At 39.9% G+C, this 17,284-nt stretch overlaps 2 protein-coding genes and 1 pseudogene across 2 annotated transcripts; all 3 read right to left on the bottom strand.

Annotated features, from left to right (window-relative positions):
- Nucleotides 1–3,518: 3,518 nt before the first annotated feature.
- On the bottom strand, nt 3,519–4,784 carry LOC146622528 (C-C chemokine receptor type 1-like; the record flags this gene model as incomplete). The annotated part of the gene is made up of 2 exons (XM_085366820.1): nt 3,519–4,414; nt 4,637–4,784. Coding segments are annotated over 2 exons (1,044 nt in total), but the record flags the coding sequence as incomplete, so codon positions are not given.
- A 5,378-nt stretch (nt 4,785–10,162) lies between these two features.
- Nucleotides 10,163–12,445, bottom strand: LOC146622527 (C-C chemokine receptor type 2-like; annotated as a pseudogene).
- Nucleotides 12,446–14,476: 2,031 nt separating this feature from the next.
- LOC146622526 (uncharacterized) lies at nt 14,477–15,973 on the bottom strand. The gene is made up of 3 exons (XM_085365200.1): nt 15,824–15,973; nt 15,285–15,399; nt 14,477–15,077 (listed from the first exon to the last, which is right to left on the bottom strand). The coding sequence occupies exons 1-3, from the start codon at nt 15,928–15,930 to the stop codon at nt 14,550–14,552; spliced, it is 750 nt and encodes a 249-aa protein (XP_085221326.1). The 5' UTR covers nt 15,931–15,973; the 3' UTR covers nt 14,477–14,549.
- Between the last annotated feature and the right edge of the window lie 1,311 nt (nt 15,974–17,284).

Below are 17,284 nucleotides of genomic sequence, written 5' to 3'. Positions count from 1 at the left end.
CATAGACTCTACGCTCACAGGATACTTTAGTTACTTATAATGTAGATGCAGCAAGCTGCTGAATGTATTTCTCTGAGATTTTCACGATGGTTCATTGTAGCATGTCTCAAGCTACAGGAAACTCCAGCATGATGCTGCAGACACAGTGTTTGCTGGCCAACACGTGACCTTGTTATTGCGTAGTTTGACTGATTACTGTCGTGCTGCTTTCATATAGCAGCTATATGAAAGCAGCATCTATATTATAGATCCAATCACTCTGTTCAGTCTTCTTTCTCTCCCCACCCACACCCATCCCAGCTTGCTACTGCTTTAAATATGGAAAAGACCTGACCTGTGCCAGCTAGCCTGCCCTGCCACTGACCCCAAAACTCGCTACAATACCTCTTCCCTGCAGCTGAGCCACAAGCCACACTTCACCACCAGGGAGCCTAAGCTACTGTAGCCATTCTAATGCTCTAATAACGTTTGACTGATGTACACCCCTCCCTTATCAGCTGGAACAAAATGGCCTTAGCCCTATGCTCAAGGCATCACTATGGAGAACAGTTTAGGGGACACTGTTCTGTACCCTAAACTAGATTCGGGGCAGCCCTCCAGGTGAAGGTGGTCAGAAGGCTGGTCAATTCCACAAAGTTAGGTACAAACCTGTGGTAATAACCGGCCAGCCCCAGAAACTGCCTCACCTCTTTTGTTGTCTTGGGATCCAGCAGGTCCCTACTTGTCTTTAGAGCATCTCAAAACATTATTTATTTTTTGTTTTTTTGAAAATACTTCTTAAATGTTCTGAGTGTATTTTAACATCTTATCAGGAATTAAAGACCTAAAGTTGAGTTTAACTACTTGACTTACTTAACTACTCATAACTGTGTGAAAGAACATACTCACTGCAAATGTATTCTCAGAATGAACAATGGACTTCTTCAATATGACTCCACTTTATGACGCTCATTTGAAGTAAGTTCAAGATCTGCATTATCATTCATTGTTTTCAGAAAACAAAATCAGGATACCAGTTAAATGGATGCTTGGCTTGAATCAACTCAAGTGGAAAGTTAATGACAAATATAAGAACCATAACCAAAAAGAAGTGTATAAGGCTATGCATGCGAAAGTAATGGGGAACTAGATAGAAATATCTGAATGACAGCAAGACAAAGTGCAGGTCTTCTAAAGAAAAAGATCTGATGTCTTTGTATGCTTATTTTGGTTTGTTTGTTTGAACTTGTAGGCTCAAAAAAATGTGTGAGAAATCAAACGCTTTCAGGTTGCTATAAACAAATGATGACAAAGTATCCAATACACTTGAAATTCGTAAAAGAAATTAGCATTTTATAAATAATGAGCATTTACATCTGAAATCTTGTAAGATATAATAGTATATACATATATACTTACTTCCCCTTTCGCCCCTCTACCAAAGGCCTGGGAGCTCAAGGGTCCTGCATAGTATCTTAGCTGTTCCTAGGACTGCGCTCTTCTGGACAGAGATCTCCAATGCTGTTCCTGGGATCTGCTGGAGCCACTTGCCTAATTTGGGAGTCACCACACCTAGTACTCCGATTACCACTGGGTCCTTCCATGATTGTTCCTCACCTTCCTCCTCATTCTTTGGTTTCTGCTGCCAGAGGTATTCACTGAGCACGCGATCGTTTAAAGTCAGACTGCTGACTTTAACAGTCTTAAAGTCAGCAGTCTGATGATGAGGAGTACAAAAAAACAAAAAGCAGATTTCACTTCCTGCATGTGCTTAAGTGAGATCATTACAAATACTTCAAAGAACAACACAGCATATGGTGACACAAATTCACACCTTACAAAATGACTGCTGGTTTTTACACAACGTATGAGAGAGTTTATTATTATCGTTTTCATAAATATTATTATTTGTTTCTTCCTCTTCTTGGTCTCACTGTCGAAGATTCTACACTTACAGCACAATTTAGCACAAACGTTTTCTATTCTGATGCTTACCATGAACTTCAGGAGGTCAACTGGACCTCATGTGCATGTCTAAATGCTCCGAGTTGCTGCCACGTGATTGGCTGATTAGATATTTGCGTTCATGTGCAGTTGAAAAGGCATGTTTTGTTCTTTTTATATGAGGAGTAAGTGTATACTCATGCTCTCTTTTAATAACATGCTATATGTTAAAATATGAAATCTCCAAATTATTTGATTCTACATGAAAAAACCCATTATTTTTAAATTACTGAACTATTATTCCCAGGTAATTCTTGATGCAGTGGCAAAAACATTTATTTTTACATCTAGAAGACTCGTCGTGTCTTTATTCTTTTTTTTTTAAAGATTAATTTAATTTTACGAGATGAAGTCGCTTGTTGCTGCTTTTCCTGAAATGTCCTTCCCCAGATAAAGAGTTGTTTTGTTTGTTTCTTTTTTTTTTCAGATATACTTCTTTAAACAATCTATAATACTAATCTGTATAAACAACAGTAATTAGAAAGCTTAACTTGATCAACTTTCCCTGAATATTCTAACTGTTTATGAAATCCACCTCCACTAATGGTCGTCTATATGACATCATGCTGCTGTTTTATGAATGTGAACAACTACCTCCATCTCAAAGAACTTTTGATCTTCTTTCTTTTCATCACTGTTTACAGAATTTCTCATTGCAATAACAATAAGAAACAAACAAACATGTTAATAACAAAACTTCTTCTCAAAAGGAATAATGTACTTCTCCAGTGTGACAATCCACTTGATGACCTTCTTTGACATAAGTTCAATATCTGCAGTATCATTTATTGTCTTCATAAAGCTATAATACAAAATGAGGATAAGAGATGATTGGATGCCTGACTCCAATCAGCTCCATTGGCAAACAATGACAAATACAAGGAACCACAACATAATACAACAAACAAAAGAACAATATCAGGCTAAACATCAGAGAGCAATGTGGAAGTAGAGAGAATTACAATTCACACATGCAGCTATTTCAGATCTTCTTTTGTACAAAGATATACTCGGAAATTGTTGTATGCTATTTTTGATGTGCTTCTATGAAATTGCAAGGTCATAAAAAAGAAGAAGAAGAAAGTTACACATTGAAATAAACAGCAGGTTCAGTTTAACAGACCAGCAAGTTTAGTTCCGCTTGAGGAAGGAAGGGCATTAAAAAGTGAGATACTCGAGATTCTGTAAAGCAGCCAGCACAGCTAACAGGTTAATTTTATAAGTAGGCAGCATTTACATTTAGAATTTGATAATTAGAGTCGAAGGTAATTAATATACTGTAAATTGGCAGTGCTAACACACATTAAAGGCATTGAAGAAGTAATGAGTACATTTAAAATCTAACAGTCAGGGGAAGAAATTACTGTAAGTTCAAAGGTGTACAAACACATTTCGAAGGTGCCACACAGGTGAAGAACACTGTGGTATTTGTCAGATAGAAGTGACCAAATGAATGAAAAAAGTATGAGACACGGTCTGCAGTAATAACAGGGTGAAACATTCATGTAAAAATACTTACAACTGCCCTCCACCTCCTACAGTTTAAAGGAGGAGGTGATTTCAGAGCCCCTGGACATAACTGAGCTCCTCCTGAATGAGCTGTCTGTCAGATCTCTGCTGTAACCAGGCATCAACTTTTTCAGCAGCTGCAAGGCTCGTCTCATAAACCTCTCTCCCACAAAAGCATAAATGATGGGATTCAGACAGCAGTGAGTGTAAGCTAAGGCCTCGGTCACTGTTATTGACAGCTTTACATTTTTGTACCAGGTTTCATCATCAGGGATTATTTCTCTTTCCTGAAGGAACTCCAGGAAAAGGGAAATGTTATATGGAGCCCACAACAAGAAAAATACAACCACTATACAGATGATCAGCTTGACGATGCGGTGCTTCTTTGCAGTCCTCATGTTTATCAGCCTGGGGATGATCCTGGAGTAGCAACCTACCATCACCAGCACGGGAATCACAAGACCCAGCACATTTGTGGTGAACAGGTTGTAATGCTCCCAGACTTTGCTCTCCTTGGGATAGTCACATCCAAACTCCTGGTACTCCTCTGTTTCCTGTATGAAGATAAAATCCGGCAGAGACACAAACAAGCTCAGCATCCAAACGAGCACGGTCAGAATGATGGCTGCCTTCTTTGTGCGATAACGTGCAACCCTGTGAGCGTACATGATGATCATGTAGCGGTCCAGCGTCATGACAACCATGAAGAAGATGCTGCTGAAGAAGCCAATGTGGTGAGAGCCAGAGATCAAACGGCACATGAAGTCTCCAAAAGTCCACTGGCCGACCCTGGTATTGTGAGAGAAGAAAGGCAGCATGAAGATGAAGAGGAGGTCAGAGAGAGCCAGGTTGAAGAGGCAGATGTCTGTCAGGTTGCTCTGATTGCGATGCTTCACCAGGACACACACCACTAGTCCGTTACCTTTGGAAGAAAATATACAATAAATGTAAATGTCACACTGTTACATATTCTTTCTGTCTCTTTCTCTCTGTCGGTCTCATGTTGTTGTGTTGCACATAAACACACCTGCATACAGAGTTTAGGCCTAAAACGTGCTTTCTGTTCCCATAAGGGACAACAGGTCCCTGCAATGTGTAAATACAATACAATCCCCACAATATAGACACAAGAAGACGCACGTACCTATGAAGCCCAGGATGAAAACCAAACTGTAGAGAGTGGCAAGAAACGCTTGGCTGAATTCCTGTACATTGGTGGCTGGAGCATAGTCTCCATAATCAAAATCACTGTAATTGCCGTAATTGTCTTCTGTGTCATTATATTCTGCTGAGAGAGAGAGAGAGAGTAGGTATTTATTATTTATTTATTTTATTCTTTTATTTCTCATCACAAGCAGTGAAAATTAATAGCTACAGTGTATTAGTGTAGACACATGGTCATGGTAGAGGTGAGTACAGTTTTAGACTAAAACAAAAGGTTAGTTTGTCTTCCCCCCCCCCAGAAATTAAAAGAGCTGGAGTTTACAATATTCATGTCCATGTTTATTGTTTAATTCCGTCGCCCACTAAAACACCTTAAATGCGATTAATCAAGATTAATTAACTACAAAACCTCTAATTCATTAAAATATATGTATATACACTCAACAAAAATATAAACGCAACACCTTTGTTACTGCTCCCATTCCCCATGGGATGGACGTAGAGACCTAAAATTCATTCCAGATACACAATATAACCATCCCTCCCAAACAGTGGTCACAAATCAGTCCAAATGTGTGGTAGTGGGCACATCTGCTATATTGAGATAATCCATCCCACCTCACAGGTGTGCCACATCAGGATGCTGATCTGACATCATGAGTAGTGCACAGGTGTACCTCAGACTGCCCACAACAAAAGGCCACCCTGGAATGTGTAGTTTTGTCTCACAGCAAAATGCCACAGATGCCACAAGCAATGAGGGAGCGTGCAATTGGCATGCTGACAGCAGGAATGTCAACCAGATCTGTCGCCCGTGCATTGAATGTTCATTTCTCAACCATAAGCCGTCTCCACAGGCGTTTCAGAGAATATGGCAGCACATCCAACCGGCCTCACAACCGCAGACCTCGTGTAACCACACCAGCCCAGGATCTCCACATCCAGCAGGTTCACCTCCAAGATCGTCTGAGACCAGCCACCCAGACAGCTGCTGGAAAAATTGGTTTGCACAAACAAACAATTTCTGCACAAACTGTCAGAAACCGTCTCAGGGACGCTCAACTGCATGCCCGTCGTCCTCATCGGGATCTTGACCTCACTCCAGCTCGTCGCCGTAACAGACTTGTGTGGGCAAATGCTCACATTCGATGCCGTCTGGCACGTTGGAGAGGTGTGCGCTTCACGGATGAATCATGGTTCACATTGTTCAGGGCAGATGGCAGCTGAGAATGTCCCAGTTCTTGCATGGCCAGCATACTCACCGGACATGTCACCCATTGAGCATGTTCGGGATGTGCTTGACCGGCGTATACGACAGCGTGTACCAGTTCCCACGAATACCCAACAACCTCGCACAGCCATTGAAATGGAGTGGACCAACATTCCACAGGCCACAATTGACAATCTGATAGACTCCATGCGACGATGTGTTGCACTGCATGAGGCAAATGGTGGTCACACTAGATACTGACCGGTTCTGGGTCCCCAGACCCCCAATAGCGCAAAAAACTGCACATTCCAGGGTGGCCTTTTGTTGTGGGCAGTCTGAGGTACTGAGTGCACTACTCATGATGTCAGATCAGCATCCTGATGTGGCACACCTGTGAGGTGGGATGGATTATCTCAATATAGCAGATGTGCCCACTACCACACATTTGGACTGATTTGTGACCACTGTTTGGGAGGGATGGTTATATTGTGTATCTGGAATGAATTTTAGGTCTCTACGTCCATCCCATGGGGAATGGGAGCAGTAACAAAGGTGTTGCGTTTATATTTTTGTTGAGTGTATATCATGTCCCACCCCTAATAAATTGTGATACAATTTTAAATTACAGCATTTGAATTTCTACTATGTACAGCCTTAACAGATTTAACACATTATAAACATGTATTTTCAAGAACTCTGAAAAATGCTAAACTTTAAATATATAACATTTTTGTATTACTTTTAAAAGATATTTACCTGCCATGGTGATATCTCAGTGATGTCTCAGGTGAGGTCAGGAATTACTCTTCAACGCTTCTTGTTTTTCGTGTTTTATTGATGTGATCTCTTTAGGTGTGCAGGGATTAACTAACAGTCTTAAAGTCAGCAGTCTGATAACGAGGAGCACAAAAAAAGAAATATAGATTTCACTTCCTGCATGTGCTTAAGTGAGATCATGACAAATACTTCAAAGAACAACACAGAATATGGTAACATAAATTCTCACCTTTACAAAATGACTGCTGGTTTTTACATAACATATGAGAGAGTTTATTATTGTCATTTTCGCTACTATTATTATTTGTTTCTTCCTCTTCTTGGTCTCACTGTTGTACATCAGTGCACATCATCGATTCTACACTCATGAGACACTTTAGTAGTATGTCTTGCACGTATTGGTTTGGACCAACTTTTGTCTTCAGAACTACTCTAATTCTACACAGCATTGATTAAACAAGCTGCAAAAAACATTCCTTTGAGATACTGGTTCATGTTGATGTGATAGTATCACACGGCGGCTGTAAATTTGTTGGCTGCACATTCAGAACCTCCTACCACATCCCAAAGCTCTTCAGTTGGATTAAGACTGTGGTGACTGTGGAGCCCATTTGGGCACAGCGAACTTATTGTCAGATTAAAAAAGAGTTTCAGATGTTTGGACTCTGTGACATGGTGTGTTATCCTGCTGGAAGCAACCATCAGAAGATCGGAACACTGTGATCATGAAGAGATGCACAGGGAGATGCACCATTCTGCCAAATTCTGACTCTACCATTCAATTTTAGGAGCAGAAGTTGAGATTAATATGAACTGATGACATTTTCCAATCTTCAGTTGTCCGAATTATGTGGTGCAAACTGCATCCTCATTTTCTTGTTCTTATCTGAGGAGTGGCATCCAGTGGTCTTAAGCTGGTGTAGCTTATCTACTCAAAGCATGTTTTACATTACATTCTTTCTATATATTTTGGTGTAACAAGTTATTATTTTAGTTACTGTTGCAATCATTTTAGCTGAAAGATGACTGACCATTTTCATCCAGATCACAAAATATTGTATTTAGTGATTTTCTGTAAAACTGTGTCATGGTCCTGAGTCTGATGACTCAGTGTTTTGTGTTTGTTAATATTATCTTATGTTCTTATTTATTCTGGTTATGTCTTCTGTTTGGATTTGCTAGTTTTTAGGTTTTGGTTTTGTATTCCCTCTGTTCCTGTTCAGTCAGTTCTGAGTCTGTGTCTCTGCATGTGTGTTGAGTTTCCTGTTTTACTTTGAAGGTCTGTGTCTTATGTCAGTGTATTCAGTTTTGTGTGCTCCTCCGTCTTTTCTATGTAATCAGTGTCAGCCGTGTCTCCCAGCTGTTTCCTCTTAGTCCTGTTCACCTCTTGTATATAGTATCTGTGTTTTCCCTTGCTCGTCGAACTGTCGTCCATCATTCTACACTGTGTGTCCCCTCTGCCAGCTTGCCTACCTGTTTAGTTTTTTGTATTCTCAGTTTAGCTACTTTTCTGTTTTGTCTGAAATCCAGCAATAAAGCTGAGTGTTTTTGAGTTTACATTTCCCTCCATAAGTCCTGTTTGGCACTGTAGCAATCAGAATTATTGTCTGAAGGCAGATCATTATGGCTTTGCCATGGTCCAATTCATTGATCTTTATTATTATTCTTTCTTTATTTATATGGTCAATATCAGCCAGAATATATCAGATTTTATTATTTTAAAAGTAAAGGAAAAAAATACAGTTTGCAATAAAATTAGAACATTGTAATAAAAGGTCACTTACGACCAACAATGTACCTTTAATGGTGCAACCTGCCTGCAATGTCACAATCACCTCATAACTCGCTCTCACCAAAAGAAAACAGGTGCCCCTTTTTAAAAAACCAAATCCACCCCAGATAAATACAACCCCACAGGGGCATTGGTACCGCTGTAATCAAGTTATCTGACAGCACTGAGCAGCTCCTTCAGTGGCAGGCTGCGGCACCCATGATATGGAACAGAGAGATTTCGCAGGTCTTTCCTTCCAGCTGCTGTCAGATTCTACAACATGGTCTCTGCAGATGACCACACATGTGCAGAAGGAGACACACGCACACACATCGCATACACAATTGCAGTTTTTCCTACCACAACAAAGCATTTTATTCTATTTTGTACTGTCATTTATTCTATTTTGTACAAGTATGTTATTATGTTTTATCTTATCCTATTCCATTGTATTTTTTTTACTGCTCTTAACTCTCTGCTGTGACCAAAAAAAAAAATTTCCAAATGTAAACTGTATCTTATCTTACACACAGCCAGAGATGGGCAGTAACGCGTTACTGTAATCTGATTACTTTTTTCAAGTAATGAGTAAAGTAAGGGATCACTATTGCAAAAACGGTAAGTAGATTACCGTTACTTTCCCGTAGGAACGCTGCGTTACTGCGTTACTAAAACCGTGATTTTTTGCGAGAATGTCTCACGACAGTGACGTAAGCGAGTGCGCCGTTAGTGACAACAGCTGTGTGCAGATCAACAATGGATCACATATCGATTGTGGGAGAGAATATGAGCGTGCAGCGTTTAAAACGTGGAAGTACTGACCTTACTTTCAGTTTGATTCCATAAAACGTGACAAAAACATTAGCGTCCATCGTGCGTGGGAAGAAAACTTCTTTTTACAGCGAAAAAAACCCCCCTAAACTTCCAAGCAAGCACCGAGTGCGCAACGACGTAATGGGAAATTCACAGAGAAATTCGCGGATTCTTCAACTGACCGCGGCACACCTACACCAGGGTAAACCTCCGCCTACCGCAGTCCTGCTTTACAGGTGAAAATAGAGCAACAGGACCGCTGAGTCTTTGTCTTTATTTATTTTCTGCTGTGTTTTACTTGCATCTATTTGAAAGAGTGAGTGTAAACACAAACAATATTTTATTTTATGTGCTGAAATGTGCAGAAAATAGGTTTAAATGTTAAACAAATTTATTCAAGTCAGAGAATGTAGCATATAATTAAATTTTTGCTTGATGCATAAAGTTAAAAGATTAAAACGGATAAAACAAATTTAAAAAAAGAGACTTTTCCATTTGATTAAATTTTGTATGATGGATTATGTAGAAAAAGTAGAATTGGGTTGAAAGATCTATCGCTTTATCACCTCTTCAGGTTGTAAATCGTGTTTTTAAAAAGTAACTAAGTAACTAAGTAATTAATTACTTTTGAAAATAAGTAATCAGTAAAATAACGGGATTACTTTTTTGGGGAAGTAATCAGTAATTAGTTACTGATTACTTTTTTCAAGTAACTTGACCAACACTGCACACAGCAAATCATGTTCACCATGAGCACCTATGAAAGACTTAATTTCCATATGGTGTGTGCCCAAGTTAAAACAGGAATTGCACATTGCCTGACTAATACTGCACCTTGCCAAGTGAACATAAAAAGCAAACCCAAATGCAAAAAAAAAAAAGTTTTGAAATGCGAATCTTACTTCTCCTGAATGAGGTGCTGTACCAGGCACCAACTATTTCAGCACCTGCAAGGCTCGTCTCATGAACTTCTCTCCCACAAAAGCATATATGATTGGATTCAGACAGCAGTGAGTGTAAGCTAAGGCTTCAGTCACTGCTACTGACAGCAATAAATTTTTGTCCCATGTTTCATCATTGAGGATTATTCCTCTTTCCTGAAGAAACTCCAGGAAAAGGGAAATGTTATATGGAGTCCAGAGCAAGAAAAATAAAACCACTATACAGATGATCAGCTTGACGATGTGGTGCTTCTTCGCGGTCCTCATACTCACCAGCCTGGGGATCAGTGTTGGTCAAGTTACTTGAAAAAAGTAATCAGTAACTAATTACTGATTACTTCCCCAAAAAAGTAATCCCATTACTTTACTGATTACTTATTTTCAAAAGTAATTAATTACTTAGTTACTTTTTAAAAACACGGTTTACAACCTGAATAGGTGATAAAGCGATAGATCTTTCAGCCCAATTCTACTTTTTCTACATAATCCATCATACAAAATTTAATCAAATGGAAAAGTCTCTTTTTTTTTAAACTTGTTTTATCAGTTTTAATCTTTTAACTTTATGCATCAAGCAAAAATTTAATTATATGCTACATTCTCTGACTTGAATAAATTTGTTTAACATTTAAACCTATTTTCTGCACATTTCAGCACATAAAATAAAATATTGTTTGTGTTTACACTCAGTCTTTCAAATAGATGCAAGTAAAACACAGCAGAAAATAAATAAAGTCAAAGACTCAGCGGTCCTGTTGCTCTATTTTCACCTGTAAAGCAGGACTGCGGTAGGCGGAAGTTTACCCTGGTGCAGGTGTGCCGCGGTCAGTTGAAGAATCCGCGAGTTTCTCTGTGAATTTCCCATTACGTCGTTGTGCACTCGGTGCTTGCTCGGAAGTTTAGGGGGGGTTTTTTTCGCTGTAAAAAGAAGTTTTCTCCCCACGCACGATGGACGCTAATGTTTTTGTCACTTTTTATGGAATCAAACTGAAAGTAAGGTCAGTACTTCCACGCTTTAAACGCTGCACGCTCATATTCTCTCCCACAATTGATATGTGATCCATTGTTGATCTGCACACAGCTGTTGTCACTAACGGCGCACTCGCTTACGTCACTGTCGTGAGACATTCTCGCAAAAAATCACGGTTTTAGTAACGCAGTAACGCAGCGTTCCTACGGGAAAGTAACAGTAATCTAATTACCGTTTTTGCAATAGTAATCCCTTACTTTACTCGTTACTTGAAAAAAGTAATCAGATTACAGTAACGCGTTACAAGTAACGCGTTACTGCCCATCTCTGCTGGGGATGCAACCTACCATCACCAGCAAGGGAATAACGTGACCCAGCACTTTTCTCTCCTTGGGATAGTCACATCCAAACTTCTGGGACTCTTTTGTTTCCTGTGTGAAGATAAAATCCGGCAGAGAGACAAACAAGCTCAGCATCCAAACGAGCACGGTCAGAATGATGGCTGCCCTCTTTGTGCGATAACGTGCAACCCTGTGAGCGTGCACGATGATCATGTAGCGGTCCAGCGTCATGACAACCATGAAGAAGATGCTGCTGAAGAAGCCAATGTGGTGAGAGCCGGAGATCAAACGGCACATGAAGTCTCCAGAAGTCCACTGGCCGACCCTGGCATAGAGAGAGTAGAAAGGCAGCGTGAAGACGAAGAGGAGGTCAGAGAGTGCCAGGTTGAAGAGGCAGATGTCTGTCAGGTTGCACTAATTGCGATGCTTCACCAGGACACACAACTAGTCCATTACTTTTGTGAGAAAAGATGCAATAAGTGTACCTGTCACACTGTTACATATTCTTTCTGTCTCTTTCTCTCTGTTGTTCACATGTTGTTATTTTGCAATTCATTAATTTTAGTTAGTATAAAAAACATTACAGTAAAGAACATTACAAACAAACAAACAGTCTGGAGTTTACATTACTTTTTTTCACCTTTTATCACATGCAGATTTCTTAGTATGTTGTAAGGTGCAACTTAAACAAGCTTTCCACTTCCCCCATTGTCTATCATATTTACATCCCATCGGTCTAATATTGTATGTAATTAGTTCCATCTCTGAGATGCCTTCTACATTCCTAATCCAATCTTGTTGAGTGGGAGGGTCTGGTTGTGGCCAGTTCTTTGTGATTGCTTTCTTTGTTGCGGCTAGAATTATTTTTACTAGATACATGTCCTCCTTCTTTACCAGATCCTTTATGTTTCCAAGGTACATAATTTGGCAGGTGTTTGGGAGTGCATAACCAAGAATATTATCCATGTTCATTTTGAGATCTTCCCAGTACTTTTTTTTTTTTTTTTTATGCACTTCCAAAATACGTGTGAATGATCAGCTTCCGTTTCTCCACACGACCCCCAACAGCTCTGTGGACTTGAGATCCGTTTGCTTTTAATTTGGGGTGTTATGAAAAAACGGGTCAGATTTGTCCAGCAAAATTCCCTTCACAACGGCGAATTTGTTGAACTGTGTTGTGTTTCACACATACTGAGCCATTCTTTCTCTGTTATATTTATGGTCAGTTCAGTTTCCCATTTCTTTTTAAGGTAACAGGTTGTATCCTGTCTACCTTCTTCTAATGATCTGTAAAAGGTGGGAATTGGTTTGAATTGTTTTTGTTCATAGCAATTGTTCACTAGTCTGATTATACCCAATGGTTTTTTAAACCAGTTGGTCTTTATTTGTTTTGTGCTGTAATCCCTTACTTGCAGGTATCTAAAAAAGTCTCTATTTTCCAATTTGTATTTATTTTTTAGTTGTTGGAAACTCATTAGTGTTCCATTTTTCATTAGTGTACAAACTGCTGTAATCCCTTTTAATTTCCATTGCTTAAACGTTTGGTCCCATTGTCCCGGTTTAAATTTTTTAATCTTGTCTGAATCATCCATCCATTCGCTTCCGCTTCTCCTTTTCAGTGTCGCGGGGGGCGCTGGAGCCTATCCCAGCTGTCATAGGGCGAGAGGCGGGGTACGCTCTGGACAGGTCGCCAGTCTGTCACAGAGCCAACACACAGGGACAGACAACCATTCGCACTCACATTCATTCACACATTCACACCTAGTGGCAATTTAGATTATCCAATTAACCTATCCCCATAAGCTGCATGTCTTTGGACTTGTCTGAATCATTTCAGTAAAAATAATTTTTCCTTTAACTGGCATTTTTCTATTACTGTGTGCCATATTTCTAATGTAAATTTCAAAATTTGGTTCATTCTACTTCTATAAGTGGTCATTAGTTGTTTGTCAGAGATAAAAATTTGCATTTTGTTTCCCTCGATTTCTCTCTCAATTTCTTTTGCCTCATAGTCTGGTCTACGCCAACAAACAAGGGGTCTAAATTGAGCTGCATAAAAGTATTCCCTTAGATTGGGCAAAGCCATCCCTCCCTTACACTTCGGGAGTTGCAGTGTTGTTGTCCTTGTTCTTGGCTTTTTCCCATCCCATAAAAACCTCGTGACCATTTTTTCCCATATCTTATATTTACTTTGAGGTATAGGAAGTGGGAGTGACTGGTCCAAGTACAGTAATCTTGGGAGAATGTTTATCTTTATTATTTGGATTCTAGAGTAGAAATTTGTAGGTATTGTTGACCACCGTTCTAATTCTTTTTTTATGTTACCTTCCACCTGATTGCAGTTTGTCTCAAACATAGCGGATGATAGTCATTTTGTCAAGGTTATGCCCAAATATTTCATGGTGTTCAAGTGCCACTTTAGTTTATATTCGTCTCTAATCTTTTGATAAGGTGAATAGTTAAATGATAGAATTTGTGTTTTGGATACATTAATTGTGTAGCCCGATAGATTTTCGTAAGTATGGAATAATTGCATCAGAATTGGAAAGCATTTGTCAGAATCTCGTAAGAAAACAATGATATCATCAGCAAATAATCCAATAAGATGTTTTTGTTCAGCTAGAGTAACTTCCTCCAAATTTGGGTGTTGCTGCACTTCTTGCGCTAGTGGCTCAGCATGTAACGCAAAAAGGGTTGGTGAGGTAACTGGACTGACCTGGCGTGCCTAAACGTATAGTGAGGGTGTGCTGTGTGCTCAGACACAGTGTGTGCGCACCAGTGGCGGCTCCTGAAAAAAATCTCAGGGGGGGCAATTTTTATGATATCGACTAAAATGACCCATTTAATGAGTACATCAAACAACACAATTTTAATTTAAATTTAAAATGAACAACCATATTCTGGCCATTTGTATAGATTTGTAAAAATGAACATGAACAGATTTTTTTTTTTTTTTTTGAATGAATGAAAAATAACTATTGAAAACAACAACTGTAAACTGATTGGGGGGGTGGGCTAAAGAGAGAAAGAGAGAGGGATGGAGAAAGAGAGTAAATATGGTTAAGGGTTCTTATTTGTACAAGAACTTTGCTCGTCTGTCTTTCTGAGTGGCAAATTTCTCGATGACCCTGGTGTTGAAATCAGGAAGTTCTTGTGTGAGTTTTTTCTCTATGGACAGCATAGCCAGAGCGTTGAGCCGATCCTGAGCCATATTGTTTCTCAGGAAAGTTTTTATCCTCTTTAAAGTAGAGAAACACCTCTCCGATTCTGATGTTGTCATTGGTGTGGTGATGAGGATGTTAAGAAGACTTACAGTTTCGGTGAATGTGTCTTGAAGGTTGTTTTCCATCAGAACCTGATAGAGCGCCAGCGCACCACTACAACTCTGAAACTCCTCGTTGTCGTAGATCAGGGACAGTTCTGTTTTAAGTCTGGCTTTGTCCAATGAGGGATAGGCTTCCACTGTGGTTTGTAGTGCTGCATCTGGAAAATTTTTGCTGTGTTGTTGGAACAAGTCTCCTTGCAACAGAGTGGCGCTGACAAGGTGCTTGGTGAAAGAAAACCTCTCCTTGGCATGGCTCATAATGGTGTCGCACACCTATCCAATAATATATAATTGGTAAGAGTTAGATTCAGTGGTAAGACTTTGGCACATGTCTCATGTTAATCATTATTCTGAAAAAAAAAATCTGTCCATAACAAAACAAAACAGTCATGACCACTATATCAAATGACATCTGACAGCATCGTCATTAGATTTTATCTGATGATCCGATTTAAATCAGACCAAGCAGCTAGTGCTTACCTCCAGTGCCAAATGGTGTTGCCTGTCTTCCCCCAATGTTCTCCGTCTCTTTGTGGGTGGGTCTTGAACAGGTCCCCTGTACTCCTCATCCACAACCAGATTAGGAAGTGCCTCCCTGATCCAATACATAAGTTTCATTAATGGCTTCTGAAAACTGAATAGGGATATATTAACCAAACACAAACCAAACAAAGGTTGTGTTCTAATTACCGGGAATTACCGGATTTAATTAATAACCGGACCTGGTTTAATGGCTGGGGGAAAACCAGTGCAAGTAAATAAAGGCCCTGGCCATAATTTCAGGAAATAGCCTATGGTATAGGCTACATCAAATCATTACTGGGAATATACTTCATCAAATATACTTAATCAAATATTTTTCATAAAATTACTTCAAAGGCTGATATAAATCAAAATTATCTGAATTCCATTAAACATTTAAGTCACAGAACACAGAATATATGCAGAGAATTTGATAGAATCTATGCATAGATAATTAACATTTATTCTAGGTTACATATTTATGCTTTTATGCCTACCTGATAGCCTGCATGCGGCTGATGAATGTCTGGGTGATCCCTGCGATGGTGACAGAATCGATGTTTCTCTTCTGTAGGTGGTTATACAGCATGTCTACATGTGGCATTATCTTGTGAAACAAGGCCAGGAAAAAACAGAAAGCTTCGTCTTCCAGCATTCTCACGAAACCACCAGCATCTCTCTTTGTAGGGGCATCAAATCCTTCACTGTTACGGATGGTCTGAAAACACCTCACCAGATCGTCTTTATGTTCATACACTGTATTCACAGCACGACTGTTGAAGTTCCAACGGGTTGCCGATGCACTTGGAAGTCGGTGCGCCACCACCTCGTCAAGCACTGCAGTCCTCTTGCTCGATTTAGTAAAAAAAGAAGCGAATCCTGCTATGTCGGAAAAAAAGTGACTGATTTGAGGGATGTGGGAGGTTGCTTGTTGCATTACCAGGTTTAACTGATGGGCATAACAATGTACGTAGTGAGCGTTAGCATAAATGTCCTGTATCTTACGCTGCACTCCTCCAGTGGTACCCCTCATTACAGCGGCCCCATCGTAGGCCTGGGCGATCAACTTTCTCTCTTGTCCCTGGGGGAGGATGAAGCGCAGCCTCTCCGATAAGGCACTGGCTATTGCATCTGCACAAGCATTGGGTAGCTTGATGAATTCAAAAAAACGCTCTTGAATACGGTTTCGTTGGTCAATGTATCTTAGCACCATGACTAACTGACAGTGTGTAGAAATGTCAGTGGTTTCATCAGCTTGAATGGCTAAAAACTTCGCTGCCTTTACTTCTTCCACGATCCTTTCTCTCAGAACTGCCAACATGCAATCCAGGATCTCGTTCTGGACTGTTTTCGAGGTGCCTTTAAATACAGTAGCATTTTCAAGGTGTTGCCTCAAGTCGTGATCAATTGATGCCATCAAGTCGACTAAACCTCTAAAAATCCCTGGATTGTCTGAGGAATCACTTTCATCATGTCCCCGCATTGCTAGCTCAAAAGCACCACAAAACTTAATACAATCGATGATTTTAGATAAAATATGACGGTTTTTATCTACCTCTTCGTTGTGCCTTCTTAAAGCAATCCGATGTCCATCATCTAGCTGCGCCGCTATGCTAGTTTTCCCTAGCACAGCTAGCTTTACACTGTTGTCCATATGAACTCGTGAGCTTTCATGTTTCTTGATTCGTTCGGAGAGGTGCTTTAAGTCGGTTTGTCCAGATTGTGTCCACGTCAAATCACACTTGTCACTTTTGAACAGTATGCACGGGAAACAAAAAAGTGCATTAGCTGTTCCACAGCCTGTCAGCCACGACTTGCGCTGGAACCAACTCCGACAAAAAGTCCTGTTGTATGCTTTTGACTTCTCCTTCGTTGCCTGGGTTAGTTGAATTTCGGGCTTGTCAGGTCCCAACTCTTTAACTTGCAGTTTTTCTGCCATTGTCCTTCTGGCAAAAGGG

The sequence above is a fragment of the Diplotaxodon limnothrissa genome, linkage group LG11 (assembly GCF_057381915.1).
Source record: "Diplotaxodon limnothrissa isolate DT_005_m linkage group LG11, D_limnothrissa_male_GT1.1, whole genome shotgun sequence".
NCBI lineage: Eukaryota > Metazoa > Chordata > Actinopteri > Cichliformes > Cichlidae > Diplotaxodon > Diplotaxodon limnothrissa.
The sequence above is the reverse complement of the archived record's forward strand: the minus strand, read 5'-3'. Positions and strand labels throughout refer to the sequence as shown.